The sequence below is a fragment of the Catharus ustulatus genome, chromosome 1, assembly GCF_009819885.2.
Source record: "Catharus ustulatus isolate bCatUst1 chromosome 1, bCatUst1.pri.v2, whole genome shotgun sequence".
NCBI lineage: Eukaryota > Metazoa > Chordata > Aves > Passeriformes > Turdidae > Catharus > Catharus ustulatus.
In genome coordinates, this window is record NC_046221.1 from 82,866,515 (window position 1) to 82,891,580 (window position 25,066).

Consider the following 25,066-nt stretch of genomic DNA (forward strand, 5'->3'; position numbering starts at 1 on the left):
GATGACAGCTTAGTTCATGAACTGAGCAGAGTAAAATGCTTCTTTTACTGTAGCTGGTGCTACTTTGTGTATCTGTGTAGAGTGGCAGTGATTCAAAAAATTTAATTGAGAAGTTATTGCTGTGGCACAGTAGATTAGCGTGATTTATGTTTCATTTCTTCCACCTGTAAATTTACATAAAGTTTACTGTCTTCCAGGGTTTTGAATCTGTCTGCTTACATTTGAGAAGAAGGCAAAGACAGTCAAATTACTTGTGAAATTGAAGGAAACATAGGTTTTTATCTGCCTTTTGTTTCCATGAAAAATAATTCTGTAGTCTGATACTTTTTTTTCCTCTTACTCCTCAGTTCATCAGGTTTTCAAACCAGAATAGTTGATTTTAATGAAAAGACTATAAATAGTACTTTAAATATCTTGGATTCGGGTTTTCAGTTGTTCAGAATCCTGGACTTTGCTGTTCTGTGGGGAGACAATGCAGAGAGTCGGAAAGAGAATTTGATGAGCTCACCATAGCTCATGCCCTTGGGTAATATAATACAAGCATTGTACGTGTCCATCTAGCCCAAACATCTGCTTTCTGAAGGGACCCAGCCAGGAGAAACACGACCTTGGGTAATGTCCTGCATTAAAGCAGATGAGCTTGCAAGGTTCTCATATTGTACTCTCCCTGCAGCTTCCAGCTGAACCTTACCCCCACCACACACCCTCAAGCTATTCTAGGTGAGTTAGTCTCATTGCTTTTGTTTTTATAAATTGCTGCTGTTGGCAACATCCTGTAGCACAGAGATCCACAGCTGAACCACGTGATTTGTGAACAGTCTTCTGTTTGTTTACTGCTCTATAATAGCTTGTAAGCTCTTCCTACATTTTTTCTTGTTTGAAGAAATACTGAGCAATTACTCTCTATTAGTATTCTCCAGCAAGCTGTGACTTTTATAAACTTCTGTCCTGTCCTGTTTTTTTTAGTTCATGAAAAAAGAGATTCTCTGAGTTTTGGTGTTTTCATTGTGCTTTTCTGCACTTTTCTTCCATATCTGTGCTCCTTTATGTTGGGGGCACAGAATTACAAATAGCATTCAGTATTCAGGGAGATCCTTGGATTATATGTTGTCTCTTCCTTCTTTTCATGATAAATCCCAACACGTGATTCAGGTTTTTTTTTAACCTCTACTGAGCCGTGACATCATGTTTTCATGGATATATAATCACTTCAAGGTAATGTCCTAGTAAAGTAGTAGTAGTAGTAGTAAAGATCAGCTTATAGCCCATGTTAAAAGTTTTTTGGTTTTTTTTCTCTTTGAATTTCTTCACATTTCATCTGCCTTTTTGCAAGAAATCATGTGATACTTGATTAAATTCTGCTGTTCCTTGCAACTGGTCTCTGTCTTTACCAGAATAATTCCTTTCATTTTTCATGGCTTCTCAGGCTCCATAAAAGCATTTAATGAGAGACCTTGTTGAAAGCCTTCTCAGAAATCCAGATGCTTTTTATGCACATCAGTGTTCATCTAAAAGCAGGTTCACTTTTTGAAAGGACAGAAGGTTTGTGATATAATGTCCTTTACAACTTGCATTAGGACAGGCATGCATGTCCTTTGTTAGTTTTCCTGACAGTTTGCACAGAGCAGAGATGAGTGTTTAGTGGTTTGCAATTCTCTGCCTCTTGCGTACTTTCCCTAAAAATAGATATTGCTTTAGACACTTCACAGTCCTCTGCCTAAAGGCAACTTTAGGAGATGCTGTTTAACATAAATGAAATTTCAGCTTTTGCACCCAACCTTTCATTTTTATCTTTTATACATTCACATAAAGACTGCTTTTGTTGTACTGTGGGTGAGTTTTTCTTCTTCCGAATGCTACTCTAAATGTTCCTGTTGATTGTGATGAAATTGAAAGAACTTCTGTAAGATATTGAGGCTAAGTGCATGGTTCCTTTTCATTTTACTCAAAATTGGACAGGAAAAACTGTTTCCATGTTATCATTTATGAGCAAGATATGCCAAGTGTATTCCTATATCCAGCAGAGGATCACCTGCTCTTAAGTAGCTTATAGAGAAAAAATGTGGTAGATCTGTGATACTTTCAGTGAGAGACAACGCTATTCTAATAAATGTCTATTCTAATAAATATGTGCATGATTTTTCTTTGGCATCATGGCCCTACAGCCCTGCATCCGTAGTTTGTAACTGCCTTAAGGACTGTGCAGAATGTCTGTGTGCAGGCAGGAAAGGATTTCTGGTCTGTGCCAACTTTGAAACTCCTTTGGATTGTTTTGGCAAGTGCTAATTGGCGTCTGCCAAAAATGTTCTAAGAGCTATTTTAATGGTTTAACTGCAGAACTGACCAATTCTAGTACCTGACAGAATTGCCACACAGAGTTTGGTTTATCAAAACCAGTGTAGATAGAAAGTACCAAAAATTATCTGAACAGTCTCATTTCCTGCCCTACCTTTTTGTTATGAGATTCTGGTTTTGAAAATTAAATCAGTCAGTCATATCACAGTAGGATATTTCATAAATGGTGGCACCAATTTCTGATGAGTTTTATAGTGAAATGGTAAACTTCTGATAGTTGGAGGGTGAATTACCGACTGTGACTGTTCTGAAACTTGCATTTTTTCAACACTCATGTGCATTGTGTATTTTGTCTGCTGCATGTACATTCCAAGTATCAGAGATTGAAGCGCTTCAATGAAAATGCTGTTAATTTGTGGCACTTGTTTTTGGTACTCCTTCATCTTTACTGAGCACTGCTGACTAGTCAAAGCAAGCATAGCCTCACTTTTTTCATTGCCATAACTTAAATATAGAATGCTTGTTGTCTCACATGTAAAATGTGTCTATGTAAGACCTGTGATTGTATTTTTAATGGAGTAGAGTAATTTCACGAATACAAGCCGCAACAATTTGACCAAAATTTTGGTGGAAACCCGGAAGTGCGGCCAATATTCCGGGGCGGCTAATACATTAACAAAATTCTAAAAGCTGCCAACACAGAAGTGAGAGCCCGCGGCAGCCCCAAGCCAAGCTGGAGCCCGGCCGGCCCCGGCTGAGGTGGGAAAGCCTGGCAGAGGCGGGGCCAGCAGTGCGGGGGGCGGGCGGCAGAGCCTGGGCCAGCAGGGCGGGGCAGGGGGGCGGCAGAGCCGGGTCAGTAGGGCGGGGGAGCCTGGGAGAACTGGGGCTAGCAGTGCAGGGGAGCATGGCAGAAGCAGGAAGGCCGACAGGTGGGGCTGCCTGGCAGCGGGGGAAGCCCAGCAGAATCGGGGCCAGCAGCGTGGGGGAGCCCGGCGGTGTGGGGGCCTGCAGTGCTGGCCAGGGCGAGGAAATGCGGCGGCGGTGCAGACGGGAGGGGGCGGCCGGCGAGCCTGGCGGCGGCGGCGGCAGCCCACCGGCAGGGCTAGGGAACGCGGCGCGGCGCGGCCGGCGAGCCGGGCGGCGGCGGCGGCAGCCCGCCGGCAGGGCTAGGGAACGCGGCGCGGCGCGGCCGGCAAGCCGGGCGGCGGCAGCCCACCGGCAGGGCTAGGGAACACGGCACGGCGCGGCCGGCGAGCCGGGCGGCGGCGGCGGCAGCCCGCCGGCAGGGCTAGGGAACGCGGCGCGGCCGGCGAGCCGGGCGGCGGCGGCGGCAGCCCGCCGGCAGGGCTAGGGAACGCGGCGCGGCCGGCGAGCCGGGCGGCGGCGGCGGCAGCCCGCCGGCAGGGCTAGGGAACGCGGCGCGGCGCGGCCGGCGAGCCGGGCGGCGGCGGCGGCAGCCCGCCGGCAGGGCTAGGGAACGCGGCGCGGCGCGGCCGGCGAGCCGGGCGGCGGCGGCGGCAGCCCGCCGGCAGGGCTAGGGAACGCGGCGCGTTTGGCGAGCCGGGCGGCGGCGGCGGCAGCCCGCCGGCAGGGCTAGGGAACGCGGCGCGGCGCGGCCGGCGAGCCGGGCGGCGGCGGCGGCAGCCCGCCGGCAGGGCTAGGGAACGCGGCGCGGCCGGCGAGCCGGGCGGCGGCAGCCCGCCGGCAGGGCTAGGGAACGCGGCGCGGCGCGGCCGGCGAGCCGGGCGGCGGCGGTGGCAGCCCGCCGGCAGGGCTAGCGAACGCAGCAGCGGGGCGGTGCTGACGGGAGAGGGGGGCCAGCGAGCCCGGCGGCGGCGGCAGCACCACCCGGCCAGCCCCGCCGAGCCGTGGCGCTGAGCTGGGCTACCCGGCCCTGTCAGCAACCATGAGGGGGCCGAGCCTTCCTGGCCCCGCCCCGAGCCAGTAAAGCCCGCTATGCCGCGATCCTGTTACTAATTGGCCAATTTGTGAAAGATGCGCACGGATTCTCGCGACGAACGAAAGTGCGGCTGATATTCGGGGTGCGGCTTATCTATTGACAAAGACAGCAACATTGTCGAGGCACCGGAAGTGCGGCTTATAATCCGTGCGGCTTGTATTCGTGAAACTACTGTAATTTAGTACTATTTTAAGTTAAAAATGTCAAACTGAAGATAAGCTGAACCTTCCTTAGGGAAGGTAGCACTGTAGCACCTTTCTTTTCCTAAATTGGTTCTGTTTCTGAGGAGCAACTGCTGTACTGGTGTCTTGCCTTTTTAAAAAAATGGGTGACAGCTGTTAAAGGAGCAGTGGAAAAGATCTCTTGTTAAATTACTTTTCCTCATTATAAAGCTGTTTTATTTTTTCCTATCCTAGTGAGATTTCTTTAAAATCTGGTGTTTCTCTAGCAAGTAGATATCTTAGCATATAGACAGGAATTGTAGCACACCTTCATTTCTTGAGTGATCAAACTTAAGAACATCAAATTTATATTAACGCAAAATTAATCTTTTATAGCAAGCCTAAAAAACCCTAGTTGCAGCCTGAGAAGGGACTAAGCTGCGGTCCTTTTAAATGGCCATCAGAGAGTTACTGAAGAGAATAATCCAGAAAGAAAGGAGTTAATGCTCTGAAGATCAGCAGCTCTGCATAACTTGTTTTCAGTCCCCTGTTATATTTTATAATTTTCTCAAATCAAAGCTACTGACATCTGGGAGGAGCCTTGCCTGACCAGTCGTGGTTTTAAGTTCCCTGCTGCACTAATGGCTGCTTCAACCTCACAGACTGCAGTAGGTGTGTAGTATTTACTATTGATGCCTTGGGTTTTAGCTTTTATATTTTTCAGAATCTCTGCTGCTTAGTGTGTAACTCTGAAACTTCATATTAGGTGTTAGTATGGTCTCTTCACAAGGTAGTTAGACAAAACAATTCCTTTCTAGCTAGAGAATCAAGGACAACCAGTAACCAAAAAGCAGAAACAATGGCAAGGAAAGGAGGCAAGCCAGGGAGGCTGATACTTCATAGCCTGGGCTGTGGTTGGACAATTGACCCCAATATGTAGATGAACCAAAACTTTTAAAAGTGTAAAAATTCATGACCAGGATCCCACTTGTATTTGATTTGAGTGTAGCCCTGGCTTGACTCTTGCACTGCCTAAAGTGTATCCTTTCAATAAATACCTATTTTATTACTTTTGCTCTGTCTAGTCTGTGTTCCAGTCAACACTATATTATTATACATTGAATGTTTTGGATGTAATCCTTTGGGCTGTGAAAATAAATCCTGAAGGGGTTCTCCTGGCCTTGTAGGTTGAAAGAAAGTTTTTTTTTATTCCCAAAGCACATGTTCTCCTCTGCTCCCAAGAGGAGGGAAAAATAAGCAAGTGCAGCACCATTAACAGCCTGTCTCATCCACTGCCACTTATATGACTATGTCAATGAAGATTTGGAATTCCATAAGAAGAAACAGTAACATTTACTAGAGAAAAAGGACACTTCTTGGTCAAAGCTTTTAGTTACAGCTGTCTTTACTGAAGCACTTCAGGACTTGATGCTGAAAACCATGGGTTAATATTGAAGCACTCTTGAAGCTTGGTAGTTAGCTGGCTGGGATATTTCTGAAATAATAGCCTTCCCTTATAGAAGGTTACAAACAGACACACAGAGGTTATTTTCTAAGCCCAGGACATTCCTCTTCCTCACCACCTCTCTCCTCCAGTCCCTTCTTTGTGGACTCTTTTTATGAGCGTTAGCTGTGATGATACTTGTGGACTCTCAGAGCTGCCCACTTCCAGGCGAGCATTACTGTTTGGTAGGTAACAACATCCATTACTGGGTCAGCTGATGTGACAGATCAGCTTCAAATTCAGGTCATAGGTTTTTCAGACCTGAATTCATCTTTTGAGCTACACTGATTTCACACTTGCATCTGCCCAGCCCATAGACATTTGCATGCATTACAATGGTCAGTGTGTTCCAAACAACAATATTCTGTGCTAGCACCATTCAGAGCTTGAAAGACTTCACGAAATGTGTGGCTGTTGGGCTTTTTTCCAAGAAGAAGAAGAAAAAAATCTTTTGAACCTAATCATAATTCCATAATGCACTTGTGAAAAATTATTGCTAGTATGTCACTGAGAGCAATGAAAAAAACTCTTCTCATGTTGTCCCTAAATATTAATGAGACAGTTGCCCCATTCATCTAATTAGCATGCTTTGTTTATTATATCAGAGGCTTTAAATACCTCTGATTTGCATATGTTTTGCCTGCTGGGTTTAAGACAATCTGCAATATTTCTGACGGTGTCAGCAATAGTCTGCTTAGTCTAATTTCATGATCAATGGAGAAAGATTTGAAATACTTCATGAGATGTATGTCTTGATTTATCTCTTCCCAAACAAATGTCTCTAGGCTGGTCAGGTATACTGTGTCTTAATGGTGACTGTTTGTTTCCCTTGATTGCATAAAGGAAGCTTAGGGTGGTGAGACAATGAGGACATTTACAGCCTTATGTCATTGCTTGCTGTTGATCTGAAGGCCTGTGTGTTTTGGCTGCTGCTTGTGGCTACAATAAGGAGCTGACACTTGCCACAACAGACAGGAATACCAATCCACAGCAGTAACAACGACAGGGCATGGGTAACTTGATTTATTTACCTCTTGTTTCTCTGGCAGTATGATTGTGTATTCAGATCACTCTTGAGATGCCAAGGATATGCTGCTTCCCTGTATCTCAAAATAAAAGTCCTGTCCTTCAGGGTGTTGCAAAGAGATTGCTTTGCAGACAAGTGGATTAGGAAATAAGAGGTCTTCTTCAATTAGGAACTCCAACAAGATCAAGACTGTAGCAGAAGTCTTCCTGTTTTACACTTGTTAATCCATTTCCTTGATGTTATAGATAGGAACAAATGTGATATAAGCCAAGGGTAGTCATGTGGGCCAGTCAGCACCAAAACACGGTTCCATCAGTTCCAGTTTCTGTTGCACAGTCTCTTTGTCTTGTTTTGGTCATCCAGACAGGATCCATTCCTCACATGGCCCTACACAGTCTGGCTACAGACTGAAGAAAATACTTCCTGTGGACCTACAGCAAGGCCGAGGGCAGAATATAGTCTAACAGTTAAATAGATGCAAATTGGCTCCGGAAAGAAAATATTTGCTTCTTCAGTTATTTCAATGTAATCTGAAGGCATCTGGAGTACTCAAAGACTTCCAGCCTTGGTATTTCATAGTGGTTGCTGTTCTGTTCATTTCAGCTCATATATTCGTATGAGTTTGTGTTAGAAGATATGTATGGCAAGATAATATACCTGAAACAATTCTGCTTCAACTAAGGTTCCCCCAAATGTTCTTAGTATATGAAAACTGTTACAGTCCTTCAGGAAGTGGATGCATACTTATGGAAAGCAAATGGAAATTGAGTTTTATTTGCAGCTTAAACCTGTACTTTTTCAGTAGCCACTTTACTGCTCAAATACCAGATTGTAATTGTCCTTTGTTTAATATAATGTGTTCCCACAACTCAGATAGGCAGCAATATGTGTGGTGGGACATTTTCTTAAGGCACTTTACACATAAAGATCAAACCTAATGCAGATTGCAGAAAGATTTGTCTACATTGCAAAAACCTCTTGATGCTTCAATTTTAATTTTTTTTTAAATATTGTGTGACCTTATTCCTGCTTCCTGGCTAGTTATTTCCAAATTGTTAGCTACTTTTCCAAGTAATGTATTCTGCTGAGTTTGTTTGTTTTATATTGATACATGATAAAACCAACATGCTGGTGAAGTTTTTTTCTTTCAGGAGGAAAATGCAATACTTCAGTAGAAATGCTGTAACTTTGGCAAATGTGTCACACTTAGTCTGAAAAAGGTTAAATACTTTTTTCTATACTATTTTACTATATTCTGTAAGGTTGGTTGGGTTGGTTTTTTTTTGTTTAAGGGGAGGGGAAATAAGGGATGTTGCAGAGCATTTGTAGGTGTCATGTATCTCACTGGTAGAAATACTTGGCTTGTTTAACTTGCTATTTTTCTTATCTTTGTCAAAACCAATATGTAGTGCTTGTTACCAATTTCTTCTCACACATAGTGGTTTGCAAACTTTTGGAGTCAGCCCTACTCTCTGTGGTTCTCTAGTAATTTGGTTATATCTCAATTCCTTCTTAGCCATCACAAGGCATTTTCCTCTCTTCCTTCTCCTCAGAAGTTCAACTCACCTTTCATTATGGAGGATACACAAAAGAGATGAGGAGAAAATGTTGGAATCATCCTGTTTCTTTACAATTACCAAACAAATATTGCATTCCTCTTTCTGTAAGCCTTACTTGTCTTCTGTCCCTGTTAGTTAAACATAAAGGTTAATCATTATCTTGGCCGCAGAAAGAACAACTTCCGAAGAAGTAAGGGCAGAAGCATAGGACCAGCAGAATTGTACTGGGGCTGCTTTAACTGTTTTTATACAAGGATGTATTCTAACCCAGTTGTGTTTACAGAAACTGTCATTATTTGTGTGTCAGTATCTGTATTGCTCTGAGCATAATGCTCAAACTGAGCAACATCAATAAACACTTATATCTAACACAGTATTATGTAAAAGACATGACTTGTGCTGTATATGGTAAATATCTTGTAAATGCATCTTAGGCATAGATTTTTTTTTCTAAGACTTCTAAATAACTCAAGTAGCAACATGCTCCTTTTCCACTGCACTGCTTTTTTAATAAGTTGTTTCCCATTTTGTGTTTCTACACTTGTCTTGTCAAATACAGTGTGTCCCTGATGAGTTAGGGTAGTTGATTTTGTGCCATTTCCCAGTCTGAGGTCCTATATATTTTGAACCCTGATTCTGTCCTTTCCAGTGTCTGCCACTCCTCCTGGGGTATTGCAACTCACTCATCTGAAGGATTAAGGCAAATACTGAATGAAAATGTTAAGGACATACCAGTCTCATATAACAAGGCACTTGTTATACCCTGTCCTTGCCCTTTGGTATAGCTTTTCAATTAAATGTGAAGTTATGGGAATTGCATATATGTTGTATTTTTGTAGTTTGCTTTTAAGTGTCATATAGCAGAATTTCAAAAGCATTGTAGCAGTTATGTATGCTTTCGTCTTTTCTTCAGGACAAGCTGTGTACTTTTAAAAAAGAAATGTGCCTTCTTTTTACTTTTTTGGATACTGATAATCCTCCTTGACTGTTTAACAGCTTCTTAGCTTTGTTTCTAATTTACTCGGTATCTTTATAATATCCGAGTGAGAGGAATAGATCTAAAATTGCTTGGATAGCCCTTTTTTCCCCTTTTACTTCATAAATGGTAATTCCTAGAGAAATGTATTACTCTTCTTATTTCTCCCACCATCTAGTCCTTTCCTCTACCCCACTGGCTAGTGGAAATCAAAATTATTCAGAATTATTTTAAACTTGTATTCTATTTAGAGAGCGCTGAAAGCATTCCATGTTATTTATTTTGGGGATCTAGTACTGAGATACTAAGGAATCATTCAGAAGACTGCTCTAGTGTTCCTCTGGGAATTCTTTTTCTTCTGTTCTGGTGACAGAAGTGTTCTTATACAAATACTTAATTAAAATTTTGAGATTCAAAAGAACACTCATATAGTCTTATTTGACAGTTGTTTTTCTTTTGGTCTTGCTAATCTCACAAGCACCTGATTTCAGTTATAATTTCTAAGCATATTGTTTGAAAGCTGTGTGTGTGTTCTCTTTGTATCTTCTCAGGTCTAAACAAATATTATTTCTTTATTGAGTCAGAAGGATTAATTTCATGAAAGAACTCAAGGCAATTTCACGTGGTGGTCTCAAAAGATCCTTATACCTAGTAATGTGGTTGGACTGGATGATCTGGAAAGCCTTTGCCAACCTAAATGATTCTGTGATTTTACCAGTTTGACTCCATGCTGGGAAAAAAATTTATCTGGGTACTGTGAGATGTGTATTTTTACTGTACTAAATAAGTTTGAAATACTTCTTTTTTTAATTTTTTAAATTTTGTAATACTTTGTTCAAGTGAAGTCTCTGCATCCATGATTAAATGTATAAAATAAATAGCTGACATAAGTGCAGTCTATGCAAACTGCAGGGTGTGCTGCATCCTGTGCAAAAGTAGCTCAGTAATTAATTTCCTTTGTTACATATTGGTAAAAATAAAATGCTACACTCAGTTGGAAAATGTGGTCGTAGTCTGTGGTGATGGGAGGATGAATATACAGCTTTTGTTCATCATCCTTTGTTTATACATAGTACATTTTTTCTTCAACAATTTTCAACATAGAGTAAAACCAACTCTATTCCATCTTTGATATTTTGAAGTATGGAGCTGCAGTCATTGTTCAGTTATTTGTGAGAGCTTTTGTTCTGGATCCACTTTGTTTAAAATGAAGTTCTGTTAAAGGCATCTGTGAGTGCAGCCAGGTGTATTTGCCTGTTGTGAACAACCTAAGAGCTGCTAATTCTGAGCTGTCATGTGCCACCCGTGTTGTCATCACTGGGGAAAAAAGTGCAACCTCCCCACTGCTGCCTGCCATCATCTCAACTTTCTCATGTCTTATTTTTCATCACTGTGTTTATTGCAATGGTTGAATGTTTATTTTGCTCACAGCACTAACCAAAAATTAGGTAGAAGATACATAGAATTGAAGGCATTTGGTTTTTGTTTTAGATCAGCCTTTTTCTAGCACTTTGAAAATAAAATAATTTCTTAAAGCTGATGGAGTTTAAAGTCAAGTTATAAAGCAAATACAAAAAATTTCAGTAAGTACTCAGTAAGGAGTGCTTAGATCTACTCTTCTGTCTTAGACAAGAACAAGTATGGCAGATGCTGCATTTGAATTTGCAGTCTTGGACGATGTGGTTGCCTGCTGTTTGGCAAGTTTTCCCAGCTTTCAGCAAGGGAGTTTGGAGGTGTCCTTCATTTTTTAACACTTTCATATTTCTTACTTATACAGTAATATTGACACCAGTATTTTTTACCAATCGAGCTAAAGCTTTAAAAATCTTAATTAGAGGGAAAACAAACCATACTCTTCTGTTTTGAGATGTGGGCCACACTTCGGTCATACAATGAAAGCTACAAGCTTTTCTTAAAATACTTGCCTATCCCATCTTCATGGGTTGACTTAAGTCTGTGAACATCTCTGTAGAGAAAATCTATCTGAAAAACTGCAGAGGAATTGTGCTGATACCATCCATCTCAGATTACTTTTTCTGTTTTCAGGGACCCCTTGTGAAGCAAACAATTAGTCTTGTTGTGGAGTGCAACACCCCCACAGAGAGTATCAAATTAATTAAAAGGGCAATATCTGGTTACCTCCTGACTCTAATGAAATGTTTTCTGGTTGTTCTTGAGCAGGTCAGCTTTTTCATGCTAATCATAGCATCTGTTATTCTTTCCCTATTTTTTTGGTTTTTTAAAGCTGCTTGGAAATTGTCAGTACTGGCAGGCACACTTACATATTGTTGTCGATTCTGAATATTACTGCACTTTCAGTGTAAATACATTGCTTTGGATTTGGTTTTTGTTTGGCTTGGTATTTTTATTTGTTTCTATTTACACATTGTTGTTATAAATAGAGTGCTTCAGCAGCAGGGTGTAGAAGGATACACTCTTAATTTGGCTGCCAGCCTAAAGAGCATTGCAGGAAAACCTGTCCGGGGATGTGATTGTGATTGACGGGTATTTTGCCAATAAGAAAGTGAAACTTTGAATCAAGTGTATGCGGTGGAAAGTGGCAAAGACCCCTCATATCTTAAATAAAGATTCTTCTGTTTGAAGGATCCATGAGGCTTGGACACAATCTTACAAAATGTCAGCCAAAAAGTAATGTCATGTACTTAAACTCATGTGTTGAAGTTACTAGGCTCAAGTTACAAGAGCTGCCTCTTGGAGGGTGGCAACAGCCTTCCCTACCAGCTCAGACAGGGAAAGGAGATGACTTGGATTCTCTCACATCATTTTGAACAGAACAATTGGTCACTGCCTCCATCAGGTTGCATCCCAAATATTTATCCCTAACCATGAAGATTTATGAACAAATATTCCATATTCTGGGATTTTCTAATTTTTGGTGGGAATCCATATGTCTTGCAATTTGTAGTTGTGACTATGCAGAATTAGCTTCATATCAGTACTGTAGAACTGACACTACGTTACTGACTGGAGTGCAATCTTTAATTACAGTAATTTCATGAATACAAGCCACACCATTTTGACTAAAATTTTGCTCCCACACCAGATATGCAACTTATACTCAGGAGCGGCTAATATGTGAATAATTTTCTGACATTTACAACCCCAGAAGTGCCAACCAGGATGCCGAGCCGCGCACCTGCCAGTAAAACCCAGGATTTCGCGATTGTTACAAATTGGTTACTGTGTTGTGCGGCGGGTGGGGCCAGCGGGGAGGGAGGCAGGGGAGTTCCCTCCTTCAGGCAGGAGAAAGGCGGGGGCTCCGTGCTGCCATCCTCGCGGCCGGTGGGGTAAGCAGGGGGCTCCTGTCCCCGCCTACCGTGGCAGGAGCAGGCAGGCTCTGCCCCCGCCCTCCGCCGCCGTGGCAGGAGCGGGGGGTGCTCCATCCCTGCCCGCTGCGGCGGGAGTGGGGGTGCTCCGTCCCCGCCTGCCACTGCGGGGCAGTGCCAGGCTGGGGCGAGTGAGCCCAGAGGCGGCAGCCAGCCCCGAGCAGCCCCGCCGAGCATCCCCACCGAGCTGGGCCACCTGGCCCCGTCAGCAGCCCCAAGCGGGCCGAGCCTGCACAGCCTTAGTTGAGCCAGTAAACCCCGCCATGCCGTGCTTCTGTTACTATTTGGCAACTTTGTTGCACGCGGGTCCTCGCTGCAAACGACAGAGTGGCTTATACTCAGGTGCGGCTTATTTATGGACAAAGAACTAAATGTTTGCCAGCACCTGGCGATGCGGCTTGTAGTCCGTGCAGCTTGTATTCGTGAATTTACTGTACTTATTTTCAAGTGGAGATACTGTATTCCAAGGCTTTGCAGACAGCACAAACTGAAAAAGTCAATTCCTTGTAAAGGACATCTGTTTTCTAGGACAATTCTCTGAGTTAGCAGGGCTATCTCTTCTAGTTCAAAGACTTCCAAGAGCTTAGGCAGATGTAGTAAGATGTCTAGACAGTCAGACCTTAGCTGCACATTGTTGTAGGTTTGAATTGGTTAATAGACCATAAAACTTTTTTTGGAGTACCAAGGTATCAAGCCTTGCTAAAGAGAACAGAACTCTAACATACAGTTGAAACATCCTTCTTGTAACTCTCTGTAGGTTTACACCATAAAATAAATAAAACGATTGCCTAGTTTTGAAGCAGCTTGTCTGATTGCCACAGAGCTGCTGGATAGGTTTGCCTGCCTCAGAGATTTGTTTTGCCTGCAAATTTAATGTTGCTATTTTTCACATTTTTAATGTATTTTAACATTTACATTATTCTAGAATTAGGTGGGTTACATGAGATTAGTGCCTAAACTAGCAGAATACTGTTGCAACAAGTACCAGATAGATCATTAGTAAAGGATGACTGCATTTTTGATGAAATGTAAGAGTGTGAATGGAATGACAGACCTCAAATTGCTCTTCAGGAGAGAAGTTCACAAAGCTGACCTTTTCTAAGGGTAGAGAGTAAATTTAAACAAAAAGAATAATGTTAAAATGGTCATGTCCTGTGTCCTATGTTTGTTCCATTGCACATGTAATATTTTTGCCATCGGTGTTTTTATTCTATTCTTACCACTTTCCATTTTAACAGTTGAACAACTGTGAGAGATAACTTGCAATCCTGAAGTCATTTGACTTGTCATCTTAAAGGGTATTTATAAACTATAGCATTCAGGGAGCCCCCAGTGTTACCTTAAATAGAGAGACTCTTTTTAGCATTATGAAGAAAATTGGACTATTTCATTTTGGAATGGCTTTTCTTAAATGTAAGTCTAATGATGTTTGATTGAAAACTCCATTGAAATGGGTAATATTCTGTATTTTTATATTATCACTAAAACTGCATGAAAAGCAAATGGAATGGCATATGCTAAACATGTGAAAAATATGTTTTTCTCCTGCAAATACAAGTAGCTTTTATCCTCTCTTAACATTGGCCTATATTAACTGTTTCCTGTAGGCAGAAATGGTGCTTTTGCTATTTTATTTTTTTGAGAAGAGTAGGGTTTGTTCTGCACAAACAACCAAAAAAAAAGTACTGGTCTCCCAATAGCCTATTGAGTTAATTTCTGTCAAATTTTCAAATTCTAAACAATTTTTTAAAGAATAATGGAAATCTGAGGGTAATAAGAAAGAAAAAGAAGCAAGCAACTTTGATTAATTTGAGAACTTGATAAAAGAAGCAAGGAACATTTGTGATCAATGAACCCCAAGGTTTTTAGAAATATATATTAGTTACTGACATGGAGAGAAGAGGACGTCTTTGCTTAGAATATTTAGAATGGTGATAGTCAAGAGAAAGATCAGAAGAAGTAGATTAGTCAGGTACTTTCTATAGTAGTCAGGTTTTGACCTTTAATTGCAACTGGTTTGCCAAATGCAAGCATTAGATTACAAAACGCATGATGGAAATTATTTATAGGGGATACAAGAACATATAGTTGTAGTCGGGGTTTTTTGTTGTTGTTTTTTTAATGCTGCAGACGTCTGGGTGGTTGTAACGTGAGGGTGTGCTTCTCAGCCCAGCATCTGATTAGTCACTAATTTAGAAAGGAATGTCCTGGCACAGTTTTATTCAAGCATGTGAGCCTATCAGCAGTATAACATATTATATTCTTTGAGGTGTTTCAACATACAGTTGAGTAAAACAACTTAGCTGTTTTGAAACAAACTTCATGGTATTCCTTCCAAGTCTCATTTTCTTCTTTTATTTCTTATTGACAGAAGAGATGTTGCATATTTACTTATTAAAATATATTTCATGCTTTAAACATTTTTAATTAACATTCAAAATGTTTTAGATTCTAAATAGCACCAAAGATAAATTCTAGACAGCTGTAAGTATTTTATTTTTACACTAAGGGAAACAGAGAGTAACATGACATATGCTCATATTCTGCATGTTCTGCCATTTTCCACACTCAATGAATACAGATGATCAGACGTTAAGCTGGCCAGTTTAATTAAAATTTTCAGAAATACACTTTTGCTGCAGCGCAAAACCACTCATTCTCCCAAGTCAACCTGTATGTTATGGCCACAGCACCATATGACACACATTTCATTTCCCTAGCTTAGATTTTCCCTAGCTCCTCTTTCATAAGTTCAGCCTTTTTTTACCAAGTGCTTGGATTAGTAGTATGATTAATAGGTCACTGATGCAGTTGTGGCCATTGAGGTTACTGTAGGTCAGTTCATAGCAAGAGGTAATGCTTAAGAGAATTTCACAGTGAATAAAAAAAAATCTGCTAGCTGTGCTGGAACTATTCTGACAAATATTCTCATGAGGGACTTGAAAAGACAGTGAACAGTGGGATGGCCAGGTACCAAATCATTCAAGAAAATTAGAAAAAGGATCAACAATGAAGAATTTCAGAAGATCCTTACAGGATTCTTTCTCAGTAAAATAGCTTCTGAAATTCAGTGTAGATAATTGTAAAGTTATGCAGAAATGCCAGTACTAAATTCACATATAAAATAATAGTGTCTGAAGGTGACTGTAACCACTCATAAATAAGGTGTGGTTTCACAAAACCAGCATTACCAGACTATATCTACTGTTAATTATCAGTAAAAAGGACATGCAGGGAAAAAGCAATAGCAGTCTCATGCTGCTCTCGTAAATCTGTTTTATGTCCAAATCCTGAATACTCTGTGTGGGACTGATCTGCTACCTTCCAGAAAACAGTACATGAGAAAAAATAATCCAGAGCGCAGCAACAAGGTAAATCAAATACACAGAACTATTTCTTTTTGAAGAACAAGTAAATGAGGTAGGACTTTTTTGAAAAGAGAAAATTAATAATTAAAGAGACATACAGTAGAACTCTCTCAAAATACCACATGAAACATGCCTTCTCTCATACACTTTTGGAATGAGGAGGCATCAAAATAGCAGACAGAAAGCTGTCCTTTTCTTTCCTTTTCCAAAATGTTTCCTTTTTGCTAAAGGAAAAATAAAAATATGTAAGTTTCGGAAATCCTTGACACATGGTGGTTGTGAATATTAGAACTATAGATGGATTTTAAATATAAATTACAGGACAGGTTTTTTTAAAGAAAATTAATTGAAAGCTTTTAAATAAAAAATCACCACATCTGGCTTTGGAAGTCCCCAAGCTGCAGATTGTTGGAAACTCTGCTGTATTTTGTGGAGCTATCATTATGCATTATCCCATATTTTTATTCTGTTGCTTAGGTATCCCCAGGTATTCAGTTTTGGCAAGCATTAAAGACAGGGCACAGGGCTAGATGGGTCTTTAGCAGACCCAGTCTAGCTGGTCTTGGTAACACAAGCATTAACTCCTTATTCAGTTAAGTGACACAGTAAGACTGAGATAAATGTAGCTATTTATATCTGCATTTGTATATAAATTGTATATAAATGTTAAACTCTGAGAAATCCGAGAAGGGCACGTGAGATAGCTGTTGCTCAATTTTAGAAGGAGTGTGTGTTGCTACCAGCACATTCCAAGGAAGTTGCAAGGTCAGTGTGTACCTTAACATTGTGCTTTTATGCATTTAGGCATGAGATCAGAGTAATATAATTAATCAGTGCAACAATATCTGAGGTTTGCATGTCTGATCTTTAAAAAAATGCTGCTCTAAACACTTGCCTTAGAATACAAACTGAGATGTGTCTGAACAATTACTGTATGAAGTTCTGTTGTACTACGGGAACAAGCTATTTCCATTGTGTTCACCATAAGTAGACAATTTTCTTAGAATGTGTACCTTGACAACTTCTGTCCTAACTGGTAAGCTGAAGCAGAAATTCTTTTATTATAATTGAAGTCTCAAAGTATAGGAATTCAGCTAGAAACTCAATATGATGATAAACAGAAATTTCTGAAAATGACACATAAGTAGAACTTTTTTGTTAAAGTTTAAATACTTTGCTCAAAATCTTTGTAGATGTACCTTGAAAAATACTTATTTCTTCAATCAGTAATCAAACTCAAAACATACTGAAGAGGCTTTTCTTTGTAATAAATAATTTTAGCGGATGGAAATTAGTCTTTTGGGGCTTTCTTAGTTACTGAAAGGAAGTGCAAAACTCTGCAGGTTACCTGAAAAGCAGTTGAAAAATTACGTATTTAAAGTGCTCTGAATGTTTCCCAAATAAATTATTTTTGGGGTTGGGGTTTTTTTGTAGATTTGCTTTGTTTTGGATTTAGGTTGTTTGGGGGTGTTTTTGTGTGTATGGTTTGTTTGTTGGGTTTTTTAATATGAAAAAACCACCTCACTGAATTATAGTAAAAGTCTGAGTAGAGAGGGTTTTTGCTTCCCTACTACTTCCCTTCTTTATAGGAACATCTATATGAATATCCAGGCAGATGGGTTCAATGATCTTTATTCAAGATTCTAAAGGAAACAGCAAAAGCTGTGATAAAATATTGTGTGTTTTACAGATTTATATAGATATGTACAACTTTATATGTAAGTAACTTCTAAATTGACAGCTTAATTTTTCAGTCTTCTAGCAGTGAATTGTACTTTTAAAATCGATTTCATACAGCTTAATAAAATTATTTTTTTAATAATCTTTTGATGTCCATTTAAAAATGAGGGAAAAGGAAGTTTTAGCGGTGACAGGAGCAGCTGTCGTGCTGTTCAATACAAATGGTCTATACCTGTGCTCTAGACCACCTTATGAAATGCACTGAATTTAAATACAAATTAACAGTAAAGGAGTAAGGAATGGCAAATCTGTCTTTGGGACAAAAGCCTAGCTAGCTGAAGTTAGTTTTGTCTTCCCAGCATTTCTGTCAGCCCCTCAGCAGAATGTCATCCTCTGCTGAGGGTGAAGGTTATCGGGTGCTCTGCCCTTCTGGCTGAGTGCTCTGGCAGCTCTCGCCTGGCCAGCTCGGGGGATTCCTCTCAGTCACAACTCAGCAGGTGCCCTTGCTGACAAACGGGTTAAGCTGCAGGCCCTCATTGATCATCATCCCTCCTCTGAACCCTTCTTCACTTCTACTAGCTCAGGCGCCATTTGACTGTAGTTTTTGGGGGTAGGTGTTGTTGCAGGAGAGCACTGAGGTCTGTCTTGCAGTCTCAACTGCCTCTTCGCCTTTTCCATGGAGCTGTGTGGTGTTGCATTGGCCTCCTACTGCTTTAAATTTGCAGATGTTTCACAGAGGGCTGGACATTAAAAGAGTAGAATAGTTGGATTTGACAAATACTTACTTTAGAGAAACTCTGTGAATAAATTGGTTTACTCAGTCACTTCAGGATAAAGTTAGCTTTGTTTTAATCAGTGCATTCAGAATTAACCATCTTACCCAGCTTCTAATTGTGTATGTGTATGAGTTGCCGTCATGTGAAACGTACTGTTGCTTTGTGTACTGTATTTATTGCTACTGCTTCTCATTATTTCCTGACTTACCCTTCTATTTTGTCACTCTATAGAACTATTTCTTTAAGTTTTGATGTTAGCATTTAAGAAGTTGATGTCTGCTTTCTCCCTTCAGCTAGTAGAGCCTATAATGTGAGGTCAAAATGGAATATGAACTGTGGTGACATGTTCTTATTTTTTTTTTAAACCAACTGGTTGATCAGCGTACACAAATATGTGCCTTCTAAAGTGGTATGCATGCTGACACTTTCTCCCTGATTTTAATTTGTAGATACTTTAAACTTTGCTTATATAAATGTACATGTTACTGTTTTTCTTATAGTATATCAGAATTGCTAAGTTGCTGTTACAAGTGTTGGAGTTGGAAAGTAGCATACAGATCTAACATACAGATTACCATCATGTGAAAATATGCCCCTCAAACTGCATCATGTTAGTGACAATTTAGTTATCTTTTCTTTTGCTGCAGCTGCACAGTTTTATAAACTACCACACTGAGACTGAAGAAAGACAATTCTAATCAAAAAAAGCTCTTTTTAAAGGGAAAGAATATGATTGTAATTTTACTATGAGACGTGAACACTGGAGAGTTCATCTCTTGTCACATAGTAAGCAAACAATAGATAGTAAGTCAATAAATTTGCAGTCATGTAGTCATCTGTCTCACTTCCACTATACAGGCATTGAAAAAGGCTATGGATCTTAAGGAATCAAAATTAATCATACCTACTATGAAAACATTTGGCTAGAAATTCGGAATATTAATCAAAACTTTGGCTCTTTGTGCTGGGACAGAAGAGCAGGGTTGTCAGTAGGGTGTCAGTGAAAATTATGAATGATACATAATTGTGTGCTGTGTTTACATTATAAGGTACTTGAAGTCCTGCAGTTATTCATCCTTAAGCTTCTAAGGTCTAATTCAGAACTGATGACCTGGACTTGAATCTAGTTATGGCTTGCAATTGCACTAATCCCTCTCTGGAGAGATTTTTCTTATGCCACACCAAAGAAATTATATGATTAGGTGGAAAACTGGCTCCTATCCTCATGTTCGTAGTATGATTGCAGCATTGAAGTAATGGTGGGTCATCTAAGCAAACTGTGAGCATACCAGCAACATCTTTTAGACATAGATGCTCTCAGTATGTGGTCTGAGTATCTTGCTATATTGTCTGCTTTTCATATAGTTCATCTTTTTGTTAGTAGGAAAAGAAAACATCTGCTGAGAAGAAACAGATTCAGAGTGCTACAAACCAAGAGACAGGTTTCTCTTGAAACCTTGAGTAGCATGTATGCCTAGGGGAAAAAATTGCATTTTAATGTGACTTGACTGAATTACAGATCATGAGATGAACTAGCACCTTGGTAGAAATGTAGAAAAATAAATAAAATAATTTCTTGAAACAATATGTAAAAGGTTTCTTGAAAATTTTGAGAAAATATTCAGTTATCTTTAGAAATGGTTGACATCATTGCTAGGTGGGTTTGGGGTTTTTGTTTAGTCTTTTTTTTTTTGCCTCCAAATATTTGTTTCTTTTATAGCTGTTTAACAAGATTCCATGGCCAAAAAGTCACAGAGCAATTGAGATTTTCACCCTTAGTGGTAAGATCTACCTTTCTGTCTCCAGATCCTTTGTTTGTTACACAAATCCAGCATGATCTGTCATATTTGTAAAGAGCAAGATTTGCTATCTTCATGTGACTAAAATGTAATAATCTGCTTTTAAAACTACCGTTGAAGTGTCTCTTACTTCCTTTAACTCCTCTTTCTGCTTGTGTTTGAAACTTGGAAATACTGTCATGCCCCAGGGAGCATTTTTATGCATTCTTTGTGAGAAACATTAAAACCTCATAGTGACAATTCATTGTTGCTGATACAAGTCAGGTTTTGGTGTCTGTTGATAGTCAATTTGCTTTCATGCTCAATTTTTAATGATTCTCTAAAAATACATATTCATGTGCTTTGTTCTGCCCAGTGAATATTTCTTGCATGTGGTATCTTGTTTAGCTTTTTGAATGTCACACTACTTTTTTTTTGTCAAATGGAATGCTGTTTGTTTGGGGTGTTCTTTTCTGACAATGCAGCTTGTGATCTTAAAAATGTTTAACAATTAATTATTTCATCCAGGTACAAATAAGAATCCTGCATAATATGCAGAATTCCATGAAGAAAGAAAAATTTTCTTGAGCACTTCTTTCCTTTGCTTTTATTGGTCTTCGACTGTTGAAAGATTTCATTTTTTTCATTTTTTTCCAATCCTGAACCAGGTACCGCTAAATACCAGACTATGTTTTGTTTGTAATAGATGTCTTCATCCTTTTTAGCACACTGCTTACTGCTGTAGTTACACTTGGTATAATAGCCCAGCAAAGAACTGAGCCATGTTCACCAGGTCCAGTTTGAGGATTTTTCATTCACGCTTGTATGAAAGATTTCCTCTCTTTTAAAACCAACCTCCTTTGTACATCTCACAGTGAGACCGCAAAGTTAAGTAGACGTAATAAGTATTTGCAGTTTGAAGTCAGCTTTACATAGAAAGAATTGGGGCAGGAAACGTCTAGCAGATTTTGGTTGAAAATACAAGAAAATTGGGCATGCCTTTCAAATTGATGAAATATGGTAAAACATATGCTTTCATATGTATGTGCTTATAAATATATAAATGCACACGTGCCTGCACATACACAAAAATGTGATCATTTAATTCAGTTTCCCATATTGAAAAAGAGAGGAAATAGTCCATTATGGGGGACTTCATGTAAGTTAATAATATGATTTTTTTCAACAGCATTAAAAGTCCTTTCACGTTAATTTTTATCCTAAACATGATGGTAATTTTTAAACCCATGCTTTTGCTGAAGATAATATCAGTACAAACCATCTAACTAAAGTATAATACTTTCGTTCTGGAAATGCAAACTGAATTAGATGTTCTTTTGGGAGTGGGATATTTTATACATGTACATATACATATACATATACATATACATATACATAAACACATACACATATACACATGTAATTTTTTTTTAATTTGACCATTTTGACAATTTTTTTTTTTTTTAATAAAACCAGTTGAGGGTTTTTGGGTGTCTTTAAGTGTACAGTAGGGAGTTCATTATTTTTTCATTCACATTATTGGAAGTGAGACTCATTCATAACTGAGTAATTAGAATAGGGTTATACATTGAAAGCACTGTGTTTCCTTTTAGATGAGGAGAGTCACCTAAAAGGCAGCAGTGGTTGTGAGTAGTTCTAGAGCTGGTTGTCCAACTAAAGTATAAAACAGGCTGATTAATTACTCTTTGAAAGCTTGCAGTCTGGGTTGGACATACCACCTACCTCTTAAAACCCTTGAGCATTGTCAGTATCTATCTGAGTGTGTAAAACAGTGTATGTGACACTATTTCCAATCATTTTAGCTTTCCAATGAGGGTGTTTCCTTGTCTCTGGGAAGAACATTGCTTTTATTTCCCTTCTTTTGCTGAAGACTTCTGCAGTCTTTGGTGCCTGCTTGTAAAAGAAAAATTTTGTATACATGTCCATACTCTTTGGGGAAAAGGCCATTTACCTGATTATTATGATACATGTTCAGTCCAAGTCTGTATTCAGCAAGAGCAGAACTGGTAAGATTCCCTGATCAAGCAATATGCCAGGCAATGTGTCAATCAGATCTGCATGCCAGCACATCTTCTGGGGTGTCTTCATACCTGACAGGGAAGAGCTCTTACTCACCAGCTCTCAAGGAAGTCTTCAGAAAGGTCTAGAAGAGGTTAGCTTAGTTGAAAACAGGATAATGGAGAGAAGCACAAGCAAGAAAAATTTATTCTTAAAGTTATCTAAATAACATAAAGAAGATCAGGTACTCTGGAAACCTCTGTGTAAAAATGTGGTAATGACAGCCAACAGGGCATGAGGAACAACTTAGAAAAGAGTTCAAAATGTGTAAATAATAGTATGCTCTCACTGGGAATAATTACATTTCTGGTCTATCCTACCTCAAATTGGTTATGGTAAACACAGGAAGAATTCACAAAAGAATAGTGAGGATGTTTGAGGGCATGCAAGAGCTTACATGCGTGAAACAGGTGAATGCACTGACCAAAAGGAGGGCATTGTAGATATAATTTTTTTCCTCTTGGTTACAAAACCAAGGGCTTCCTTTCAGAAGCAGTAGCACAGGGGGAGGAGTTCACTCTAAAGTGGAAGGGGTGGAAGGGGTTGTTCTTTTTGTTGAAGAACAAAAAGAGCAGAGCCAAAGAGAGAGGAAAATTTCAGAAAACACTGCAAGAAGTGAGAGAGACACAGCAAGGCTAGAATGTAGCAACTCAGACAAAGAAGTTGCTCAGAGAAGCACAGTCATGTGAGTTGAGGCCTCAAAGGTGGCAAGAAGGAAGTTAGGATGAAGAGTCCAGTGCAGTTAATGCAGTGCTTAGCTGCAGCTAAGCAAGGAAATAAGAATCTTCTTGAAAAATAACATGAGTAGGAAAAGACTTTCCTTCCTCATTCTGTCATTTCTAGTCAATTTGAGTTTTCCATATTGGAAAAGTTTAAAACTGATTTTTAGCAATGATAAAAAATGGTAAACTCTTTTCTAAAGAGCTTTGTCTTTCAATTTTGCAATCCCATCAACAAAAAACCCCAACTATGATGATCTATAAATACAACAAATTGCTGTGAAAAGATAAAGAGAGTTAACAGCCATCTTCTTGTTCCAGTGTAAGACTTCTTCAAAACCAGCTGAAGTGGCTAGACCAGGCAAACAATATTGGGTGAGGGCTGGCTGTTTATTTGTTTCCAAACAGTATGCAGTTAAGCTGCAGATGCCCTTGCCACAAGATGTTACAGGTGTTATCATAGGATGGAAATCCACTCAGAGCTAAAAAATAAGCACCACAGCTGGCTCAAATCTCCACAAGCTGTAGACTGTGAGACTATATGTAGAAGGCAGCAATGTATTTTTTCTTTGGCTGATCCTTTTGGACACAGTAGAAGATGCCAAAGTCCTTTGGCCTGATTCAGTACAGTACTTCTGTTCACCTGCTGCTGTTCCACCCAAGTGTTCTTGGTGAGGTCATTCCATCTCATGCCACTGTGAAATAATCTGGAACCTGATCTGCAGGAAGCCTCCAGATGGGCCAATACAAATTCTAATTCCCTTGGGTGCAGAAGAATTTGGAATGATCAAAAAAAGAATTATTTTTCTTGATTGTCTTCATTGTGATACCAAGCAAAACACTTCAGTGTGATTGCAGTTCCACTAATTACGCACTCATGCTGTTCTCAAGTATGATTTTCAAAACTGATGAGCAGTGATACAAGTAGAAACTAGCCTTTGAATGTTGAAGTGTTCTATAAATGCTCTAATTCCAAGCTAACAGGTCCTTGACATTTTAGATAGGTACTCATTTAGTAGACAGTTTTGAACCTAATCTTTCCAGGTCTTCCTTATGAATAAGTAAATAAGGTGATATTGTCCTCCCTGACTGAGTGAGGGCTTGGAAGAGTTGTAAGGAATTGTAAAAGTTAGCAGTTTTTCTGCTGTAGCAATAATCTCTGTGTACAGAGTGTGACCAAGAAATTAACAGTCCAAAGCTTCACTTGCAGGCTTTGGAGTACATCAATTTCCAAGGCTGAAATACAGAGATAGACATGATACTGAAAGCTTTTCAGCTTCTGAGTGTGATCATCAAATGCATTAAAATGAAATTTTTGTAAAAGGGCATTTGACATAGTAAATGTATGTGGTTGTGTAAGAGTATAGTGGAGTGCATGGAAAGTAAAGCAGACCAAGTTGCATAAGGGGTTCAGTTTTGTTTGCTTTCATTTTTGATGCGGCATTTAAATTTTGAATTATGCTCCTACGTGTTTGCAAATTTCAATTATTTCTTTCGCTTCATTTCCTAATTAGAAGACATCACAACTTTGATCTGAAGATGAAACTGTTACAAAGAATTGTTTCATTAATTAAGATTTTTTAATTTAGCAGGTCTGTTGTTTCAGGGTAAACTTGAAGAAATCCACCTCTTAATTACTTCATCTATAACTATCAGAAGTAAGAGAAGAAAAAAGAAAAAGAAAAAATTATTACATTGGAATATACAGGTATCGGTGACCATGGAGACTCTCAGTTGTAGGCAGGACATTTATTAATGCTTATTTATATATTGCATTGCATAATTTGTCAGAGGACTTTACTCCCATTTTTCTAGATCTTACTAGTCCTTTTGAAGA

General features: G+C 39.6%; 1 protein-coding gene across 2 annotated transcripts in view; it reads left to right on the forward strand.

Annotated features, from left to right (window-relative positions):
• The window catches only part of LOC116997134 (reticulophagy regulator 1-like), a 74,690-nt gene that overhangs the window by 24,118 nt on the left and 25,506 nt on the right, over window positions 1-25,066 (forward strand). The window contains exon 1 of one of the 2 annotated variants that reach the window (XM_033061418.2): window positions 593-720. The exons of the other annotated variant lie outside the window; for it this stretch is intronic. Within the exon in view, the coding sequence (XP_032917309.1) occupies window positions 635-720 (86 nt within the window). The 5' untranslated portion in view covers window positions 593-634. Of the gene's footprint in view, window positions 1-592; window positions 721-25,066 lie in introns of those variants that run through there. 2 annotated transcript variants of the gene reach the window in all.